Here is a 23,232-nt window from a genome sequence, read left to right as displayed (position 1 = left end):
GGAGATAGTGGGGGAGAGGGGGGACAGGAGGGACTCACAGAGGGGAGACAGCAGAGCGTTTAGCCCCAGGGGTGCCCATGGGGGATGACATCCCCACATAACTAATAACTAAATACACAGCCTAGTCCTCTTACAAACAGCCTACAATATTTTAGCTGATACTGAGGAGTGGAGAAATACACCTCTGAGGTGATTGGCCTTTTGTAGCACACAATTATATATTATTGAGAAAAGGTCATTCTGCCTTTGTGGTGAGTGAGTTGTAGTTGAGTAAGGCTAAATTCCTACAAGTATTACAGGTATTTTAGTAAGGCTAAATTCATTCTGTATTAAAACAATTGTATTAAGGCTAAATGCCTACGAGTATTACAATTATTTTAGTAAGGCTAAATTCATACTGTTTACTATTATTTTAGTAAGGCTAAATTCATACTGTATTACAAGTATTTCAGTAAGGCTAAATTCATACTGTATTACAAGTATTTTAGTAAGGCTAAATTCATACTGTATTACAAGTATTTTAGTAAGGCTAAATTCATACTGTTTACACGTTTTTAAGTAAGGCTAAATTCATACTGTATTACAAGTATTTTAGTAAGGCTAAATTCATACTGTTTACAGGTATTTTAGTAAGGCTAAATTCATACTGTATTACAAGTATTTTAGTAAGGCTAAATTCATACTGTATTACAAGTATTTTAGTAAGGCTAAATTCATACTGTTTACACGTATTTTAGTGAGGCTAAATTCATACTGTATTACACGTATTTTAGTAAGGCTAAATTCATCCTGTTTACAAGTATTTCAGTAAGGCTAAATTCATACTGTATTACAAGTATTTTGTAAGGCTAAATTCATACTTTATTACAAGTATTTTAGTAAGGCTAAATTCATACTTTACTACAAGTATTTTAGTAAGGTTAAATTCATACTGTACTACAATAATTGTAGTAAGTCTAAATGCCTACAAGTATTACACATACATACATAAATTATTACTATATTACAAGTACTATAGTAAGGCTAAATTCATACTGTATAACAAATAATTGTAGTAAGGCTAAATGCCTTAAAGTATTACAAGTATTTTAGGAAGGCTACATTCATACTGTACTACAATAATTGTAGTAAGGCTAAATGCTTACTGTATAATAATTATTTTTGTGCTGACAGCAGTGAGTACATGTGATTTTGTTCAAGGACTCTCAGCAGGGATTGGAATGGAACTGTGAAGTCATTGATGTATTCTTATTCTTAAGGATGACTGAGGCACTTGAATCATAACATTGTTTGACTACTCAACCCAAGGCTCTCATTCTTCCAGCAGTTTCTGATGAAGGCATGAAAGAGAGTAAGGAAAGTGTATCATGCAACGGCTAACCCCAGACGATACACATCCCATATAAAATAATACATTGTTTTCAAACCAATTTGCTGGTAAAGGAAAACTTTGTGGAGAGTAGAGTTCCTGTAATTTGAATCATTACATTGTTTAACTACTAGACTGAGGCACTTGAATCATAATATTGTTTAACTACTAGACTGAGGCACTTGAATCATAACATTGTTTAACTACTAGACTGAGGCACTTGAATCATAACATTGTTTAACTACTAGACTGAGGCACTTGAATCATAACATTGTTTAACTACTAGACTGAGGCACTTGAATCATAACATTGTTTAACTACTAGACTGAGGCACTTGAATCATAACATTGTTTAACTACTAGACTGAGGCACTTGAATCATAACATTGTTTAACTACTAGACTGAGGCACTTGAATCATAACATTGTTTAACTACTAGACTGAGGCACTTGAATCATAACATTGTTTAACTACTAGACTGAGGCACTTGAATCATAACATTGTTTAACTACTAGACTGAGGCACTTGAATCATAACATTGTTTAACTACTAGACTGAGGCACTTGAATCATAACATTGTTTAACTACTAGACTGAGGCACTTGAATCATAACATTGTTTAACTACTAGACTGAGGCACTTGAATCATAACATTGTTTAACTACTAGACTGAGGCACTTGAATCATAACATTGTTTAACTACTAGACTGAGGCACTTGAATCATAACATTGTTTAACTACTAGACTGAGGCACTTGAATCATAACATTGTTTAACTACTAGACTGAGGCACTTGAATCAATTACATTGTTTAACTACTAGACTGAGGCACTTGAATCATAACATTGTTTAACTACTATTGTTTAACCACTATTGAGTGGCTGCTGCCAACACACTGACTCAACTCCAGCCACTTTAATAATGGGAATTGATGGGAAATGATGTAAAATATATCACTAGCCACTTTAAACAATGCTACCTAATATAATGTTTACATACCCTACATTATTCATCTCATATGTATACGTATATACTGTACTCTATATCATCTACTGCATCTTTATGTAATACATGTATCACTAGCCACTTTAACTATGCCACTTTGTTTACATACTCATCTCATATGTATATACTGCACTCAATACCATCTACTGGATCTTGCCTATGCCGCTCTGTACCATCACTCATTCATATATCTTTATGTACATATTCTTTATCCCCTTACACTTGTGTCTATAAGGTAGTAGTTTTGGAATTGTTAGCTAGATTACTTGTTGAGTGAGGCACTTGAATCATAACATTGTTTAACTACTAGACTGAGGCACTTGAATCAATTACATTGTTTAACTACTAGACTGAGGCACTTGAATCATAACATTGTTTAACTACTAGACTGAGGCACTTGAATCATAACATTGTTTAACTACTAGACTGAGGCACTTGAATCATAACATTGTCTAACTACTAGACTGAGGCACTTGAATCATAACATTGTCTAACTACTAGACTGAGGCACTTGAATCATAACATTGTTTAACTACTAGACTGAGGCACTTGAATCATAACATTGTTTAACTACTAGACTGAGGCACTTGAATCATAACATTGTTTAACTACTAGACTGAGTCTAACTACTAGACTGAGGCACTTGAATCATAACATTGTTTAACACACTTGAATCATAACATTGTTTAACTACTAGACTGAGGCACTTGAATCATAACATTGTTTAACTACTAGACTGAGGCACTTGAATCATAACATTGTTAACTACTAGACTACTAGACTGAGGCACTTGAATCATAACATTGTTTAACTACTAGACTGAGGCACTTGAATCATAACATTGTCTAACTACTAGACTGAGGCACTTGAATCATAACATTGTCTAACTACTAGACTGAGGCACTTGGTCATGAATGCCAGAAATACGCTGTTACAGTTGAAGTCAGAAGTTTACGTACACCTTAGCCAAATACATTTAAACTCAGTTTTTCACAATTCCTGACATTTTGGTCAGTTAGGATCACCACTTCATTTTAAGAATATGAAATGTCAGAATAATAGTAGAGTGAATTATTTATTTCAGCTTTTATTTCTTTCATCACATTCCCAGTGGGTCAGAAGTTTACATACACTCAATTAGTATTTGGTAGCGTTGCCTTTAAATTGTTTAACTTGGGTCAAACGTTTCGGAGAGCCTTCTACAAGCTTCCCACAATAAGTTGGGTGAATTTTGGCCCATTCCTCCTGACAGAGCTGGTGTAACCGAGTCAGGTTTGTAGGCATCCTTGCTCGCACACGCTTTTTCAGCTCTGCCCACAAATTTTCTATAGGATTGAGGTCAGGGCTTTGTGATGGTCACTCCAATACCTTGACTTTGTTGTCCTTAAGCCACTTTGCCACAACTTTGGAAGTATGCTTGGGGTCATTGTCCATTTGGAAAACTAATTTGCAACCAAGCCTTAACTTCCTGACTGATGTCTTGAGATGTTGCTTCAATATATCCACATAATTTTTCTACCTCATGATGCCATCTATTTTGTGAAGTGCACCAGTCCCTCCTGCAACAAAGCACCCTCCACAACATGATGCTGCCATCCCCGTGCTTCACGGTTGGAATGGTGTTCTTTGTCTTGCAAGCCTCCCCCTTTTTCCCTCCAGAGGACACTTCTCCAAAAAGTACAATCTTTGTCCCTATGTGCAGTTGCAAACCATAGTCTGGCTTTTTTATGTCGGTTTTGGAGCAGTGGCTTCTTCCTTGCTGAGCGGCCTTTCAGGTTGTGTCGATATAAGACTCGTATTACTGTGGATATAGATACTTTTGTACCTGTTTCCTACAGCATCTTCACAAGGTCCTTTGCTGTTGTTCTGGGATTGATTTGCACTTTTTGCATCAAAGTACATTAATCTCTAGAAGACAGAACGTGTCTCCTTCCTGAGCGGTATGACGGCTGTGTGGTCCGATGGTGTTTAAACTTACGTACTATTGTTTGTACAGATGAACGTGGTACCTTCAGGTGTTTGGAAATTCCTCCCAAGGATGAACCAGATTTGTGGAGGTCTACAAAAAAAATTCTGAGGTCAGTTCTTTTGATTTTCCCATGATGTCAAGCAAAGAGGTACTGGGTTTGAAGGTAGGCCTAGAAATACATCCACAGGTACACCTCCAATTGACTCAAATGATGTCAATTAGCCTATCCGAAGCTTCTAAAGCCATGACATCATTTTCTGGAATCTTTCCAAGCTGTTTAAAGGCACAGACAATTTAGTGTATGTAAACTTCTGGCCCACTGGAATTGTGATACAGTGAAATATAAGTGAAATAATCTGTCTGTAAACAATTGTTGGAAAACTTACTTGTGTCATGCCCAAAGTAAATGTCCTAACCGACTTGCCAAAACTATAGTTTGTTAACAAGACATTTGTGGAGTGGTTGAAAAATGAGTTTTAATGACTTCAACCTAAGTGTATGTAATCTTCCGCCTTCAACTGTATGTCTCATCATTGAACATGTTCTGCAGACAGGGGTGAAAAGAAGAGAGTACTTTTTTTAAAATGAATGGCAAAACTTCTTTTGAATGTGCTTGCTGGCAGTATGGAATGAGGCGGAAAATGTGTTTGCAATCGAATGCTACGACGAGAGGGAGAAACCCTTTTGGCCATTTTCCCAGGTAAAGTACACAGCCCGAGAGGGTGTGTGTGCCCATGCGTGTGTGTGTGTGTGGCGGTACTCATCATACTGTACGTACCCTGACCTGGGGCCTGGCAGTTCCAGTCTTTGAAGCAGATGAGTTGTCAGAGACAGGGCCACTACCCCAGGGGCGCAGGCCCCCGACCTCCCCACAACCTTGAACTGACCTTGGAGACTGTGGAGAGGAGAGAGTATAGAGAGGGGGAGAGAGAGAGAGAGAGATGGGGGGAGGAGAGAGCGATAGAGAGAGGGAGAAATAGAGAGGTGGGAGAGAAAGAGAGCGTGAGAGAGAGAAAATATATCAAACCACAAACCAAATTGTTGGTGGTTTTATATTTTTTGTAGTCCTTTCTAATCAACTCATATTTCTTTAGTTACAATGCATAGCTACAGGATATGAGGAAATAACATAGGGTTAGGGTAAATGACTTAAAACAACAAGTAACTAATGGAAAACAATTCCTCTTTACTTTAAATTGGTGCTGAGAATTGTCTTAACAGCTTTGAAAATAATCTGTTTGTAAAGATCTGTCTATCAATTACATTTCCTGTCTGTAACAGAATCATTACATCTTCCACAGCTCACACTACCCCACCTTTTAGATTCCTTTGTTGGATGTTTTTATAATTACGGCAGTTTACAAGGTAATCACTTAATTATTCACCAATTGACACAGCCATATAACAGTGTGATAGGCAGGCATCATGTGTCAGGCATCAGGTTTCTGAAGAGAACAGCCAGAGAAGTGGCAACTTAGCATATGAAATAGAGCAACCTCTTAAAAGGACACAAACACATGGTAATTCAGTCATGAAATTAAATAATGGTTCTTCGCCGGGAATTCTTGCTTATGAATCATAATGTAATCTGACTGATTATGATTATTCTGTTCCGTAGACCTTAACATTCTAAATCGGAGGATGCTAGGCAAATCCCTTTTCCATCGACACTTCAGGGGAAGAAGAGGAGGAGGAGGAGGAGGGGATGAATGAAGGAGTGAATAAAAATATCTCCCCAATATTTAGTCACAGATATGAATACATAACAGGCTGAAATGCGCACCAGTCCCATTACGTGGAGATAGGTGGGTGGGTGTATAAAGGGTGTAATGTCTAACTCACCTGCTTCTGTTTATGAGTTGACTTGACTTCCTGAAGAGAGCTGTAGCCTTTCCTGACATTCTTCTGTTTCATCCACTGTGAAGTAGATCCTTTTTCATCCGAATCACACTTTCTTATTGGGGGACAGAGGCTGCCTTCCTCTTTTAAAGGATTTGTACTGGAGCAAGAGACTCTTATCTTAGTCATTACAGGGGAAATGTTAGATTCAAGCATTTCAGTATCTCCTAAACATTCAACAGTGTCTATCAGAGTTTCACATGGTAACGGATTAAGATAAGAAGCCTCATTATGGCACTGTAGCTGTCTCCCAGCTATACTTCCAGGAGAAATACCATGTTCTTCTTGGTATTCATTGCAGGCGGGCAGAGGTGCTTGGCTCGGACTCTGGCTTTGGGCAGTGGGAGAGGGAGAGGAGGAGTAGTAGTCAATTAATTTGGGACTGTGCCTCCTTTGCCTCTTGGTGACAGCCATGCTGTAGCGGAGAGGAGGTCCAAGGTACACTTTCTCAGGACAGGCCTCGAACAGCATCTCCTCGTCCCTGATGTCTGGGGTACGCGACAGTAAGGGGGTGGTGCTCTTGCTGTCTATGCAGGCGCTAACTTCTCCACAGTCCGAGTCGTGGGAGGAGATAGACAGGTAGGAGTAGAAGTCTCCCTTGTGGAGGTGGATGGTCCGGTGGGAGTGCTCCAGGACTTTGTCCCTGATCTGGGCTCCAGTCTGGCCTGGTCTTTCTTTGTCCTCCGCCTGGCTCTCCTTGTTCTTCAGAGCCACCGAGGCCATGTTGATGATCTCCATCACAAAGTTGTGCACGTTCTCCTGGCTCTTTTGGTCCTGGCGTGGGGGCGCCTGGGGGTGGGGGTGGCTGCAGCAGGGATGGTCTGAGTTGGGGTCTGGGATGGGGTTGGCATCTCCAATGCTCTGCTGGGTGTGGACATCACAGAGGAATGAAGATAGGAGATTATCCTGACTGCTGTTTTCAGAACAGGGTGGATTCTGCAGGGCGTGGTGGGAGCCACCGCGGTCCTCCAGTGGGGAGAGAGAGGGGGAGGAGTGGCTGGAGCTCTGGCAGGGGATTTCCCCTCTGAGCTGGCTCTCTAGAGAGGACTCCTTGGCCTGGAGCTGGGACAGCGTCTCACACGAGGATGGCTTGGTGGCAGTGGCCATTCCCATGCCCCTCAGCTGGTCCCCTCCATTCACCACTGACTCGTTCACATAACAGTTTTTGAAGGACTCCCCTTTCTTGGTGAAAAGGCTCCCCTCCTCTCGTAACAACTCATCATCCTCATCCTTCCCTTTGATGTGGGAGTTTTCCACATTCCCGTTCTCCATGTCATCTACAAACTGGCTGATATACCTCCGCGTGGCGTTCTTCCTGTTGGTGTTCACCACGTCAGGCAGCGTTCCGAGACACTCTTTCTTCACGTTGCTGTTGGTGTGGGACTCCAGGAGCCTCAGCGATGAACGGTTTAGGAAGGAGCAGTGCTCGTTGCCTACAGACAGCCTGTTGGTGCGGTCTTTGGATAGGGTGTCACACTGCAGCTCGTCCCCTAGAGGGTCATACCCTTGGTTCTTGTCCCTGCCAGACTGGGACTGCTGCTGGGAGCGGGATGGGTTGTGGATCCAGTTGTGGAACTCGTTCTTCATGTACTCCATGCCTAGGCTTAAGGAGCCCTCCATGTTCTCCTCCTCGGAGGCGACTGACCTGTCCTCCTCCTCATCCTCCTTGATACCCAGCTCCTCTTCAGTCAGGGTCAGCGTGGAGCTAGACAGAAGGTCACTGTCCTCCTCCTCATCCTCCTTGATACCCAGCTCCTCTTCAGTCAATGTCAGCGTGGAGCTAGACAGAAGGTCACTGTCATCCTCATCATCTGTGCAGGCAGAGGTGCATGACACGTTGACCACCATGCTGATGCTGGCGTCTGCCTCGTCGTGACCCCCATGGCCTCCGTGGTGACCCCCTGGCTGGGCCCGGTGGTGGTGCTTCCTGAAGGAGGCGTTGGAGTCCAGTAGGTAGCAGCGGTTCCTCAGTACGGCCAGGTCCTCAGAGCCCACCGACGAGTCCTCTGTGCTGCTCAGCTCTGTCAGAGAAGCAGCCGATCTCTCTTTGACGGAGGAGGGGGAACCACCTCGGCCCCCTGAGAGGCACCCAGCGTGCCCAGGCCCCCAAGATCCATACCCCACCCCAGGGTGGCACAGGGAGCTGCTGCTCTGCAGAGTGATGTCAGAGATGCTGCGTGTCATCTTTAGGTCGTGTAGCGGGGTCTGGATGTTCTCCAGGCGTTTGAGGAGCTCCAGAGTCCTGTGGCTCAGTTCCCCTGTGGTGCCCAGGCCCAGCTCCCTCAAGCTGCCCTGGCTGCCTCCTTCTCCCTCGGCCTCCTCCCAGCTCTTACATGGAGCCAGCCAGCTCTCCAGAGACGTGGAGCGCTGCAGAGTGTCTTTGCCGGATGGAAATAGCTCCCCCGCTGCATACAGGGACTCCAGGGAGGATCCTTGGGACAGATGGGGGATCTCTCTGTCTCTACGGCCCTTCACCCCTGTCACTCTTCTCTCATCTTCCTCCTCGGAGTCAGGGCTGATCAGAATCTCCACGTTGGACTCTCTCCCGTGTCTCCTCTGGTTCTCTCCTCCTCCACCTCCCTCCTCTCCTCCTCCTCCGCCTCTCTTCTTCTTCTCTGCTTTGCATCTGTTCTGGTCTTGATCTCTCAGCGCCGTCACAGACACACAGTCCCCATACAGCGCTACCTTGTTGGCCCGCTCTAGGATCCTGTCAATGTCCTCGTCACACAACCTGTCCCCCTCGTCGTCGTCTTCCCCAGGCGAGTTGACTCCTGGGGGGGGTCTGAGGTAGGTGCTGCCTCCTCTCCATGGGTCATCTAGACAGACCACGGAGTTGGCAGTAGACTCTGTCTCGCCCTCACTGACTATCCCGCTCTCGCTCTCTGATCTGCGTGCGGACCCCCCGCCGCGTCCCCCCTGCTTTCCCCCGCCAAACAGACCCCCTAGGAGGTCTGGCAGGGATTCCACAGATGAGAAGGAGGAGTCTTTGCTCAGGCTCTTCAGAAGAGGCTGCTTCCTCCCAGCTTTGACTGGAGAAGAGGTCTTGTGTACGGAGGGGTAGTGAGGCTGTCTGTAAAGCTGCACATTATGCAGGCTGTACACCTGATAGACACTGGGACGGTGAGAAGACAGAGGCGTCATTCTAGACGATTCGTTCAAGGACATCCCTCGCTGAGTGACACGCGGGATCGACTCGGACATGTCATAGTCTAAACCAGCCCCAGGGGATCCAGGACCTGATTCACATTCAGCATTTTGTTTGTCATCAAATTCCTGTGGCTCATTGTACTCCACGATGGCCATGTCCATTTCATCCCACTCCCAGGAGTCCTCGGCTGGGCCGTGGAGGTCCATGAGACCAGCCTCTACGATGTTCCCCGGGACCTTCAGAGAGATAAATGGGAGAAGCTCAAATTTACCGGTTCAAAATCAATAAAAAAAGAAAAAGCTGTTCCATTTTTTTTTATACTAGGTTAATACTTTCAATTTTGGGGAGACAGCAAAGCATTGAATAGCACAATTCTCTAAAAAGTGCATCGTCTTAAAATGTGCTTAGACACAGACATTTTGCTAAGGAAGACACAATTCTACAAATTGCTTGGCATCTCATTAATATAAGAGAGAGGGCCTATTTATATGAACCATTTTTATCTTATTAATCTAATAAAGTGGTAAATCTAGCACTTTCTACATGGCACACCCTCTGTAAGGAATTTCTATTAGACTTCTGTTTATTCTCTTCTTGCTGATAAGGGAAATCCGAATGACTATAAGCTGGGGTTGCTAATGCAGGATAAAAGCCTTCATCTGTGAATCAATAAACCTTAGCTAACCTAGCTAACACTGGACTAAATTATGCACATAGGCCTATAGTATATAACCAAATGGTCACAACAAAAGGAGCAGTAGCTAGCCAGTCTTATCAAGACCTTCACCTGATAACCAACTAATAAGACAAAGACAAGAACCCAGAAATCCACTTCCAGAAAGCAGAATAATTGCTTTTAAACATCATGTTCTCCATCCACCTCCTCGGCCGGGACACGGAATGGTAAAAGATTCTCAAAATACCCAAATTGAAACCTTTTCTCAGTGCAGTCGTGACCACACTCCTTTTATCATGGAGCAAAGTGTTTCATTTCTAAACAAAGGGAATATGTTCCCCCTATTCAGGACATATCCCCCAGGTAAAACTGTACTTCAGTCTGCAAAGTCTACTTGTCTTCTTGGAATGGATATAACAGAGTAGACAACCAGACAAACTTCAAAACCCGGCCTGCCTTTTTCCTCTTCCCCACATGCACCCGGTTCCACAGTAGCACGTTGCAGTCCCCCCAGGAATGCAGACAAGAGGACAGAGAGAGAGAGAGAGAGAGAGCGAGAGAGAGACTATGAACTATGGGTGAATATGTCCATCTGATCTACATAAGGGATGTGTGGTGGTGTTGGTGGTGGGGGTTTTCACTACAGATTTAATGGTGATTCCACCTGTTCTCCACATTACACAAACACACTGAAGGAAACAGAGGTACTTTACAGTAATAAACCCCTTTTAAACAAGTCTCTATTGCAATTTTTGGAGCTGAGCCTTTACGCATTGATGATCAAAATGGGGGTTGTGTACAGAATAGTCTGAAGCTGCCAGACATCACACTGCCTGTGTACCAATTTAACCCCCATTTCCTATATAGGGCTAGGGCAAAAAACAAAATGTGCACCCCTTGGGGTTCCCAGTACCAAGTTTGGGAACACCCTACATAGTGCACCCTACATAGTGCACTACTTTTGACCAGGGCCTATGGGGAATAGGGTGCCATTTGGGACGTATAGCTCACATATCCCGGTGTACTACAGCCACTTTCCCTGCAGTATACCTCAATATTATTAATCCATTCTAGTTACAGTGCAAAACATTTCCTTCTCTGTTGCTGGTCTAAATAACTTACTCCTGGACAGCTCACTTTCAGATGAATAATACCACTCATAAAGAGCTCGTTCTAGAGTTGGGGAGCTTCTTTACACGGCATAAACGGAACCTTCATGACTGAAACAGAATGTATAGCTGGCTAGTTGCTAGTACATAAATGTACAGAGTATATCCACGTGACCAGCTGTACCTACGTGGTCAATTCTGCAGTTAAGTGAGAAAACCAGGTCTCTTGAGGAGTGGTCAACCATCCCTGGAATAGGAGTCATTGCAGTCAGACCTGTATGAGCTCTGCCATGCGGGGCCAGGCTGAGTCACCTGGTCTGAGTGTGTATGCTAGGTTGTATAGGTATACATAGGTATATGTTACGTACAATGCCTTCAGAAAGTATTCAGACCCATTAACTTTTTCCACATTTTGTTACATTACAGCCTTATTCTAAAATGGATTAAATAAATAAAAATCCTTAGCAATCTACACACAATACCTCATTGTGACAAACAGTTTTTTTATTTATTTTAGCAAATGTATTAAATAGTTCAAACAGAAATACCTTATCTACATAAGTATTCAGGCCCTTTTCTATGAGAATCGAAATTGAGCTCAGGAGCATCCTGTTTCCACTGATCATCCTTGAGATGTTTCTACAACTTGATTGGAGTCCACTTGCGGAAAATTAAATTGATTGGACATGATTTGGAAAGGCACACACCTGTCTATATAAGGTCCCACAGTTGACAGTGCATGTCAGAGCAAAAACCAAGCTATGAGGTCAAAGAAATTATCCGTAGAACTCCAAGACAGGCAACTAAAGTACTCTCAGACCATGGGGAACAAGATTCTCCAATATTGCATTATTTGGCCTGAATGTCAGGTGTCACGTCTGGAAGAAACCTGGCACCATACCTACGGTGAAGAGTGGTGGTTAATCCAGTTTAGAATAAGGCTGGAACGTAGCAAAATGTGGAAAAGGTCAAGGGGTCTGAATACTTTCTGAATGCACTGTATATTGCAAATTCCAACCTCTTCCCATATTGTGTCAGGTCTGTATCTTAATAGCATTTGAACCATATGGGGTGCAAAGCAGGGTGTGAGGTCTCACCTGATCTGTCCCCAGGGCCCACCGGAGACGGGTCTGCCACTGCAGCACCTGCATAACGATGGCCTCCCAGCGCCGCTCCAGGTTGACGGTCAGCAGCTGCAGCTGTAGGGCCTGTTGCTCTGAGTCTGGACCGCTCTGCTGCTCCTGCTCCTCCTGCAGCCGCTGGGACAGCCTCAGTAACGAGGACACGCCCTTGCGCCTCCCACACACCTCCAGACACAGAGACTGGAGAAGGGAGGGGGTGGAGAGAGGAGGGGGTGGAGGAGGAGAGAGGAGGGGGTGGAGGAGGAGAGAGGAGGGGGTGGAGGAGGAGAGAGGAGGGGGTGGAGAGGAGAGAGGAGGGGGTGGAGGAGGAGAGGGGAGGGGGTGGAGGAGGAGAGAGGAGGGAGTGGAGGAGGAGAGAGGAGGGGGTGGAGAGGAGAGAGGAGGGGGTGGAGGAGGAGAGAGGAGGGGGTGGAGGAGGAGAAAGGAGGAGGAGAGAGGAGGGGGTGGAGAGGAGAGAGGAGGGTGTGGAGGAGGAGAGAGGAGGGGGTGGAGAGGAGAGAGGAGGGGGTAGAGGAGGAGAGAGGAGGGGGTGGAGGAGGAGAGAGGAGGGGGTGGAGGAGGAGAGAGGAGGGGGTGGAGGAGGAGAAAGGAGGAGGAGAGAGGAGGGGGTGGAGAGGAGAGAGGAGGGGGTAGAGGAGGAGAGAGGAGGGGGTGGAGGAGGAGAGAGGAGGGGGTGGAGAGGAGAGAGGAGGGGGTAGAGGAGGAGAGAGGAGGGGGTGGAGGAGGAGAGAGGAGGGGAAAGGCAAAAGAAAGACGGAGAGAGTCAACTTACATTTTACATAAAAGCATTATTTTAAAAAAACCTGAAATCTCAAAACTTCCCATTAGTGTACAGTAGGTTTTAAGAGGACCAGTTACAGTAGCCTTTGTAACCATACTAATTGGCACCATGTGTAGGTGGGGAGTGGAGGACTCATTAATACCAGTATAGTTCAAAGCGTTAGCAGAAGCAGTCACAGCCCAAAACCTGCTAATGAACTTAGCCATACTAAATTATCGTCATTTCTTTCTCTCTATAAATCCTCCAAATGTGTGATTTTAACATGTGCATTTTATTATTCTTTTCCCTACTGCTTCTACTGCTGCTGTTTAGATGTGTCTTAATGCAACCCAGAACCAAACTGCGTTCCAAATGGCACAAATATTCCCTATGGGCCCTGGTCAAAACTAGTGCAGTAAATAGGGAAGAGGGGGCCATGTGCGACACAAACCTGGCCTCTCTGTTTCTCTCCACAGCCACACGGGCGACCAGGGACTACCCTCACTCCCCCCCTGACTACCCTCACTCCCTCCCTGAATACCACCTGACTGCCCTCACTAGCCCCTGACTACCCTCACTACTACCCTGACTACCCTCACTACTCCCCTGACTACCCTCACTACTACCCTGACTGCCCTCACTAGCCCCTGACTACCCTCACTAGCCCCTGACAACCCTCACTACTCCCCTGACTACCCTCACTACTCCACTGACTACCCTCACTACTCCCCGGACTACCCTCACTACTCCCCTGACTACCCTCAATACTCCCCTGACTACCCTCACTACTCCCCTGACTACCCTCACTACTCCCCTGACTACCCTCACTACTCCCCTGACTACCCTCATTAGCCCCTGACTACCCTCACTACTCCCCTGACTACCCTCACTACTCCCCTGACTACCCTCACTACTCCCCTGACTACCCTCACTACTCCCCTGACTACCCTCACTACTCCCCTGACTACCCTCACTACTCCCCTGACTACCCTCACTACCCCCTGACTACCCTCACTAGCCTCTGACTACCCTCACTAGCCCCTGACTACCCTCACTACTCCCCTGACTACCCTCACTACTCCCCTGACTACCCTCACTACCCCCGACCACCCTTACTACCCCCCTACCCTCACTACTCCCCTGACTACCCTCACTAGCCCCTGACTACCCTCACTACTCCCCCGACTACCCTTACCACCCCCTACCCTCACTACTCCACTGACTACCCTCACTAGCCCCTGACTACCCTCACTACTTCCCTGACTAGCCTCACTAGCCCGACTACCCTCACTACCCCTGCACCCCTGATGAGGTTTCCACAACAATATGCCGTGTCAGGAGCATATAAATCCGGCTCCTAAGCCTTTTTATGCCTGTCATAAAGAGAAGAAATATTCAACATTAAAAGGGCAAAGCTTCCGCTGTAGACTGCCTTAACTTTAATACTCTAGCTGCTGCAGCTTGTGGTGGTGTGATGTCATCATGGAACCTGAACTGCCACAACCAGAACCCATACTAACACTTTCTTAAACAGGGAGACACCGGTGTGTGTGTGTGTGTGTGTGTGTGTGTGTGTGTGTGTGTGTGTGTGTGTGTGTGTGTGTGTGTGTGTGTGTGTGTGTGTGTGACCCAGGCCAAGACCCGCCTTTTTAAATATGCAGCAATGATAGCGACTGGAGAACCAGAGCTCCTTTCTCTCTGTGTGCAAAAGGACATAATCATTGGGAGAACAATTTATGTAAATCCTGCTCGCTCTGCAAAGCATTCCCTTACATTAACTTTACATTTTACAATAAATATTAAACACTATTACATTTAAATTGTATTTTTTCTCAGCAGTTTCCACCCTGTTTTAGCATATATTTACAGCCCTCCTTGGGCTTTTTAAACAGGTAATGTGATTGCAAAATGCAATGACTGTTCTGAGACAAAGGGCGATGGTTGTTGTCAGTGATAAAGTTATCCTGTACAATTTGCCATAGTTTTAGGTTTAGAGAGTCAGTGGCCCCTCGACAACAGACAGATGACTGAACAATACATACATATACACTACATGACCTGTTCGTCGAACATCTCATTCCAAAATCATGGGCATTAATATGGAGTTGGTACCCCTGCTGCAATAACAGCCTTCACTCTTCTGGGAAGGCTTTCCTCTCGATGTTGGAACATTGCTGCGGGGACTCAGCCACAAGAGCATTAATTAGGTCAGGCACTGGTGTTGGGCGATTAGGCCAGGCTCGCAGTCGGCGTTCAAATTCATCCCAAAGGTATTCGAGGGGGTTGAGGTCAGGGATCTGTGCAGGCCAGTCAAGTTCTTTCACACCGACCTCAACAAACCATTTCTGTATGGACTTTGCTTTGTGCACGGGGGCATTGTCATGCTGAAACAGGAAAGGGCATTCCCCAAACTGTTGACACAAAGTTGGAAGCACAATGTCATTGTATGCGGTAGCGCTAAGATTCTCTTCACTGGAACTAAGGGGCCTACCCCCAACCATGAAAAACAGCCCCAGACTATTATTCCTCCACCACAAAACTTGGCACTATGCATTCGGGCAGGTAGCATTCGTCTGTTGGACTGCCAGATGGTAAAGCTTGATTCATCCCTCCAGAGAATGTTTCCACTGCTCCAGAGTCCAATAGCGGCAAGCTTTACACCACTTCAGCCGACGCTTGGAATTGCGCATGGTGATCTTAAGCCTGTGTGTGGCTTTTTGGCCATCAAAACCCATTTCATGAAGCTCCCGACGAACAGTTATTGTACTGACACTGCTTCAAAAGGCAGTTTAGAACTCGGTAGTGAATGTTGAAACCGAGGACAGGCAATTTTTATGCGCTACGCACTTCAGCACTCAGCGGTCCCGTTCTGTGAGCTTGTGTGGCTTACCACTTCGCGGCTGAGCCGTTGTTGCTCCTAGCCGTTTCCACATCACAATATTCCAACACCTGCAGTTGACCGGGGCAGTTCTAACAGGGCAGAAATCTGATGAACTGACTGATTGGAAAAGTGGCATCCTATGACGGTGCCATGTTGAAAGTTACTGAGCTCTTCAGTAAGGCCATTTTACTGCCAATGTTTGTCTATGGAGATTGCATGGCTGTGTGCTCCATTTTATACACCTGTCATTAACGGGTGTGGCTGAAATAGCCAAATCCTCTCATTTGAAAGGGTGTCCATATACTTTTGTATATATAGGGTAGGCTGCATCCCAAATTTGCACCCGTATTCCTATATATTCCTATTTTTGACCAGAGCTCTATAGACCCTAGTCGGAATTAGTGCACTATTGTATATAAAGAATATTGTGCCATTTGGGACAAAGTCATATTGTAGGTACACTGAGATGCACTCAGATAGATTCAGATTAGAACATACACCCTCAGCCACAATACAGGGTCATTGCAATGGATAAAAGTACTAGCTCCTAAAGCTGCTTTCTCTCTCGGTGGTTCTTATGTACCTATCACAGGCGGCTGGTGGCACCTTAATTGGGGAGCATGGGCTGGAACGGTATAAATGGAATGCTATCAAACAAGTGGTTTCCATGTGTTTGATACCATTTAATTTACTCCATTCCAGTCATTATTATGAGCTGTCCAACCCTCAGCAGCCTCCTGTGGTACCTGTAGGTAGGCTATGTCAAGCCAAGTAAAGGCAACTCATATCAATATCAGCTACTACTGCTCCACATTGTTAGACTAAAGAGCTAATAACTAGGGCCAATAGCATCATGCTAAATAAATGGGCATTGTTAGACTAAAGAGCTAAAAACTAGGGTCAATAGCATCATGCTAAATAAATGGGCATTGTTAGACTAAAGAGCTAAAAACTAGGGCCAATAACATCATGCTAAATGGACATTGCAATATCGAGCTTTTTACATTTTCAGACTCCCTCCTCACAAATCCTCCGGCCTCATTCTTTCTGCATTACTGTGTTTCATAAACTGATTTCTCCTCCCCATTGAGTCTTAGCCTTATTGACACAGAGGCTAGGGGTATAGTCTGCCAATATTTGCTAAAAAGCTTTTCCAAATACATGGAGCACTGGTGGAGTGGCCTGCTTTCCCGCTGTATGCAGAGAGAGAACCATTCAATGAGTCCATTTCAGGCCGAGCGTCGGGAAGGGCTACCAGTCAGCACTGCTGAGAACCTGGCGTCTCTCCAAGATGCTCTATTGTCCCTATCCTGATATCAGAAACCCCCAACAAAAAAGACAACAAAACCGAGCCATCTCTCAACTGAACTGAATTGTCCAGCCCACATAGCTGCAGGAAGTAGGGGTGCTGAGTGTGCTCTAGCACCCCCTAAAAAATCTACATCCATCTACATTTATCAGGTGCTTTTTAATAAAGGAATCTCAGGATTCTGGTAATATGCAATGCGGGTCGGCCCGGCAACTCAATCTAGAGGCTGTTAGAGGAGACTATAGATGTGTTCCAAATGGCACCCTATTTCCTATATAGCGCACTATCCAATAGGGCCTGGTCAAAAGTAGTGTATTGTATATAGGGAATAAGGTGCCATTTGGGATGCAGCCTATTAGAGATGAGTATTTAGAGCTCATCAGGTCCTCCTCAGTGTTCTATCACCGTATCACCGTGTGCTATCACTGTGTTCTATCACCGTATCCTATCACTGTGTTCTATCACCGTATCCTATCACTGTGTTCTATCACCGTATCACTGTGTTCTATCACCGTATCACCGTGTTCTATCACCGTATCACCGTGTTCTATCACTGTGTTCTATCACCGTATCCTATCACTGTGTTCTATCACCGTATCACTGTGTTCTATCACCGTATCACTGTGTTCTATCACCGTATCACCGTGTTCTATCACTGTGTTCTATCACCGTATCCTATCACCGTATCACTGTGTTCTATCACTGTGTTCTATCACCGTATCCTATCACCGTATCACCGTGTTCTATCACTGTGTTCTATCACCGTATCCTATCACCGTATCACCGTGTTCTATCACTGTGTTCTATCACCGTATCCTATCACCGTATCACCGTGTTCTATCACTGTGTTCTATCACTGTATCCTATCACCGTATCACCGTGTTCTATCACTGTGTTTTATCACCGTATCCTATCACCGTATCACCGTGTTCTATCACTGTGTTTTATCACCGTATCCTATCACCGTATCACCGTGTTCTATCACCGTATCCTATCACCGTATCCTATCACCGTATCACCGTGTTCTATCACTGTGTTCTATCACCGTGTTCTATCACCGTATCACCGTGTTCTATCACCGTATCACCGTGTTCTATCACCGTATCCTATCACTGTATCCTATCACCGTGTTCTATCACCGTATCACCGTGTTCTATCACTGTGTTCTATCACCGTGTTCTATCACCGTATCACCGTGTTCTATCACCGTATCACCGTGTTCTATCACCGTATCCTATCACCGTGTTCTATCACCGTATCCTATCACCGTATCCTATCACCGTATCCTATCACCGTATCACCGTGTTCTATCACCGTATCCTATCACCGTGTTCTATTACCGTATCCTATCACCGTATCCTATCACCGTGTTTTATCAAAGGCCTGATCAAATCAAATCGTATTTGTCACATGCACCGAATACAACACACAACACAAATACAACCCTTAACCAACAAGGCAGTTTTAAGAAAATATAGTTTAGAAAATATTTACTAAATATACTAAAGTAAAAAAATATTATATTTGCATATACCCATTCCCCTCCCCCATATCACAATTTGTGCCACCCATAAATGACAACCTACATGCCAATTATAGACCATATATTGTGTTCCCTACAGAGAAGAGCAGAAGCTCTGAACTATCTGTTCAGACCCCAGTCCTACCTACCTACATGTTACAGAAAACGTGCTCTTTTATTATTTCTCCAGTAGGTTTCCTGAAGGAGAAAGTCTCCTCTTCTATGTTAAAGATAATAAAACAAAAACATTATAGTAAATACTACAGTAACGTCTGCAAAAACACTACAGTAAATACTACGGTATACTACAGTCCGCAAAAACACTACAGTAAATACTACGGTATACTACAGTCCGCAAAAACACTACAATATATACTACGGTATACTACAGTCCGCAAAAACACTACAATATATACTACGGTATACTACAGTCCGCAAAAACACTACAATATATACTACGGTATACTACAGTCCTCAAAAACACTACAATATATACTACGGTATACTACAGTCCGCAAAAACACTACAATATATACTACGGTATACTACAGTCCGCAAAAACACTACATTCATTACTATAGTATATACTACAGTTTTCTTTTGCTATTGTATTGATACTATAGTTAACTGTAAAGACTACAGTAAATACTACAGTATACTAAATCCGCAAAAATACTACAGTGAATACTACAGTAAAGTCAGCAAAAACATTACAGTGAATACTATAGTATTTATATCATATTATATCATTTTTTAATGTGGGAGAGCATGTACAGTAATTACAGTAATCCCAGGCAAATAACAGCACAGTGAAATAGAGACCTAAGTATCTGTCTCGATTCATCCTCTTTCCATACAGTAAAAACAGGTGTACAGTAAGATTTAGGTTACATTTCCCAAAATGCAATCCACTTGAAGTGTCAGAGAGAAATACTACTCCATGATATGACATTCTAAAAATGAAAGAGACCTCAAAATAGCAACATGTTACAGCCAGACTAGTGGAGACATTGTGTTCTCTTGAGTGTACGTCGCAGAATGTATTTTTTTGTTCTGTAACAGATCAATACTCCTCCTTATCTCCTTTATTTCGTTAATCTGTCCATTTTTAATAAAGTGGACAAGATGGAGACGCCAAGGATGAACTAGAAGCCCTCCAGTAGAAAGTACCAGAAATGGGGATTTAACTCTGACAGTGACCCAGTGGATATTCAATCAATTACCATTAATTACAAATCTCAGTTTAATTCCATTTGTTGATTAAGTCAATTAAAATCACAAGCACTTGTTATCGCAAATGAGTGTAATGAATTCTTGTTCCCACACACATATTCCCATAGCTCAGACTCAGTGCCTCCAGCTCCATTTGTTTCTGTCACTTACAACTTCTAACGTTCATCCCTCCTCTTCTCTCTCTCTCTCTCTCTCTATCCGTCTCTCTCTCTGTCTTTCTCTTTCTCTCTATCTATCCATCTCTCTCTCTGTCTTTCTCTTTCTCTCTCTATCAGTCTCTCTCTCTGTCTTTCTCTTTCTCTCTCTATATCAGTCTCTCTGTCTTTCTCTCTCTCTCTATCCATCTCTCTCTCTGTCTTTTTCTCTCTCTCTCTGTCTTTCTCTTTCTCTATCAGTCTCTCTCGCTCTCTGTCTTTCTCTTTCTCTCTCTCTCTCTCTCTCTCTCTCTCTCTCAAACAACTCATACAACATTAGGAAGACACCTGGGTGTCTGTCAGGGAATTAGCTTGGGTAATAGACTGATAGTTAGGGGGGAGGGGTGTATAATGTCATTTAAAAATCCTAACTAAATGCCCCCCTGTTGATTCCTATCTGTTCTGACATAAATTGTTGGCTAAAAGCTACACTAATACATCATTGGAACATTCATTATGTAAGTGAAGTTTGGAGGTTTCTAATGATAACCAGCACCATTTTATACTACCATGGAATCCCAATTCAATAAGTGTAATGGCATAGCCACTATATTATCTAAATGCCCTTGTTGTTAGTGTGGTTGAAGATGTTGCAGGAAGACGAGTAATCATGCTCCAGGTGAATGGAAGATGTCTCAATGCAAGCAAACCAAGCAAGATTCACCAGCGAGCCAATACAGCATCTCAACATCCAGCCTTCCCTTCCACTGTTAGTATACACACAGTAGCATTAATGAGAAACCAGTAGAAGAGGTCTTCATAATGTACCTTCATTATAACCCCCTGTTTAATTGAATTGAAAGGTTTTTCAGATATGGTATCCCAGACTTCCTAGAGGGGGGGGCTACATTTAAAATGAGGCTCTATTGTGTCTGGACTGCTCTCTGTGTGTGTGTGTGTGTGTGGGGGGGGGGGGGGGGGGGCAGTTCAATTTAGACTGCTGCATACTTCACACCTTCCATTTTATAATACCTTTCTCCCACCACTGTCTGTCTCTTAACCATATTACTTCTTCCTTTTGAAGGTTAAATATTGCCTGTCAGTTAGGAAATATTCTCACATATTATATGCCAAGCTCTGGCATTATGGAATTTGTATTTTGCCCACAAACCAAACATCCTCCCCCATAAAATGCTTTAAAAAGGATTACATTGATAATATGTCACTGAGGAAGATGTAGAATGCTCTATTCCACAATTATCTCCTCCCGCATACTTGATCACATTGAATTCCTTCCTCCTACCATCTCAACCAAATATATCTAATTCATTTTAATCTCTCCCCGTAAGAAGCCCCATTTTCATTGAGGTCAAACTTTGGCCCGCGCAGCAAGAATCAAACCATCCCATTTATTCAATCTCACCAGAACCTCATTTCTATTTTTAGTATTTTTCTACTAGAGAAATGGATTACTGACTTGTTCAATGTGGGGGTTTTCTCTGTTGGACAGACTGCAGTGACCTCCCCCTATCTCCTCCAACCTCTGAGAGCAGTGAGATGCCAGCATAGATTTAGAGATATCAGCTCTTATGTCAGTTTCTACTTTGTTTTTTTTTTTATCTAGAAGCCAACATGGGTCCCAGGCCTCTCCTGGGGGGTCAGGCCCAATCTCTTCTCATCTCCCCGCCTGGTCTGGGTTCATCTGCCCCCTCCACCTCTCCTCTCTGACTGACCATCTCCCTACAGCCCAGCCCCTGCTCTGAGCTGATACAACGGCTAGGCTGTGGCCGGCTAGCTGGCATGCAGCTAATAAAATGTGACAACCGAGATATAATATCAATATTTTCTCCATGATAAGGAGTAAGATACTTCTGTTCTTTACCAAGTGCTAACAGTGGGGCTGTCTGAGTACAGAACTTCACGTCAAACCTTCCTCATCAGGCGTTAATGGGGAGCAGACAGGTGATACAGACAGAAACCCAGCTGACTAGCCGGACTAAACCTGCCCAACGCTTTCATTCTTCATCATACATCTGATATCTGACGAGTCTGAATAGCCGCCATTACATTGACTGTTTGACTAATGAGAAATGCCCTTATTGATAGTATTATAATCACGTTGAGGTTATGTGTTTGCTTTCTCACATTAGTGCGGATGAATGGGTGTTATTCATAAGATATTAGCTGCTGTGTCCTCTTCATTATCCTGACAGGTTTCCCTCTCTTTTCAAGGAGAAGGGTATAAAGTGGATGTGACTGGGGTCCTTCCAGTGGGTCTAGAGTAGTCTAGTCTAAAGAACTACAGAACTGAACAGTATATACCTGACTGAATGACTGACTGAGTTCTGTCTCCTGATAGGCTGTGTTCAGCCTAACTGTAATGGGGCCAAGTCTGGATATTGAATCCATTTATAGCAGAACTGACAAAACAGATAGATGATCATTAAACACACCTATTTTTCATTTATTTAATATTTGATGTGCTTTTTCTATTTAGTGCCATGGATTTTCTGTCCATTAGAATTGCAGTTATCAATATTTATAATAATTTCCCCCTGGCTTTTCCCCAAGAAACCAATTCTTACCCTCTGTGCAGAGTCACATCTTATCAAAAGAAAAGTATTATTTTTATAAAGAGTTATTTCTCTCAACGTCACCTCTGTATATATTTAAAGGTCCTTCTTTCTAACGGTCAAAGTCAGTCAGCGGGATAAAGGCAATTAAGTCTACTAGCTGTGTTTTGACTTTGTCTGATTAATATCCTGTGTCATTCCTCCAGATTTTTAAAGTAAAATAATAGTTTCAAACAGATTTACTAGCTTTAAAACAGCTTTATTTTCTCCAGTATTAATTGAATTACATATACAGTATTACAGTACTTGAAGTAAAACCCAGACACTCAAAGACATATTTGATAGTATTTCATACTTTTTTATTTGATAACCTGATATCTGTATCATTTCCCATTCGGTCTTTCTGCCCAGTAGTCAGTGTCTCTCTAGCTGTCCCTAGAGCCCAGAGCAGGTGACAGTTAGAACCAGCTCAGTAGTAGTGTTATGACAGTGTTATGCCCGAGGGG

At 43.9% G+C, this 23,232-nt stretch overlaps 1 protein-coding gene across 2 annotated transcripts in view; it reads right to left on the bottom strand.

The window, feature by feature from the left end:
• LOC139384056 (A-kinase anchor protein 6-like) overlaps nt 1-23,232 on the bottom strand; it is a 246,674-nt gene that overhangs the window by 1,674 nt on the left and 221,768 nt on the right. For both annotated transcript variants that reach the window (XM_071128691.1, XM_071128692.1), the window contains 3 exons: nt 12,270-12,494; nt 6,183-9,623; nt 5,119-5,235 (listed from right to left, as the gene is read on the bottom strand). In XM_071128691.1, the coding sequence (XP_070984792.1) occupies nt 5,119-5,235; nt 6,183-9,623; nt 12,270-12,494 (3,783 nt within the window). The remainder of the gene's footprint in view (nt 1-5,118; nt 5,236-6,182; nt 9,624-12,269; nt 12,495-23,232) is intronic.

This window comes from Oncorhynchus clarkii, chromosome 25 (assembly GCF_045791955.1).
Source record: "Oncorhynchus clarkii lewisi isolate Uvic-CL-2024 chromosome 25, UVic_Ocla_1.0, whole genome shotgun sequence".
NCBI lineage: Eukaryota > Metazoa > Chordata > Actinopteri > Salmoniformes > Salmonidae > Oncorhynchus > Oncorhynchus clarkii.
The sequence above is the reverse complement of the archived record's forward strand: the minus strand, read 5'-3'. Positions and strand labels throughout refer to the sequence as shown.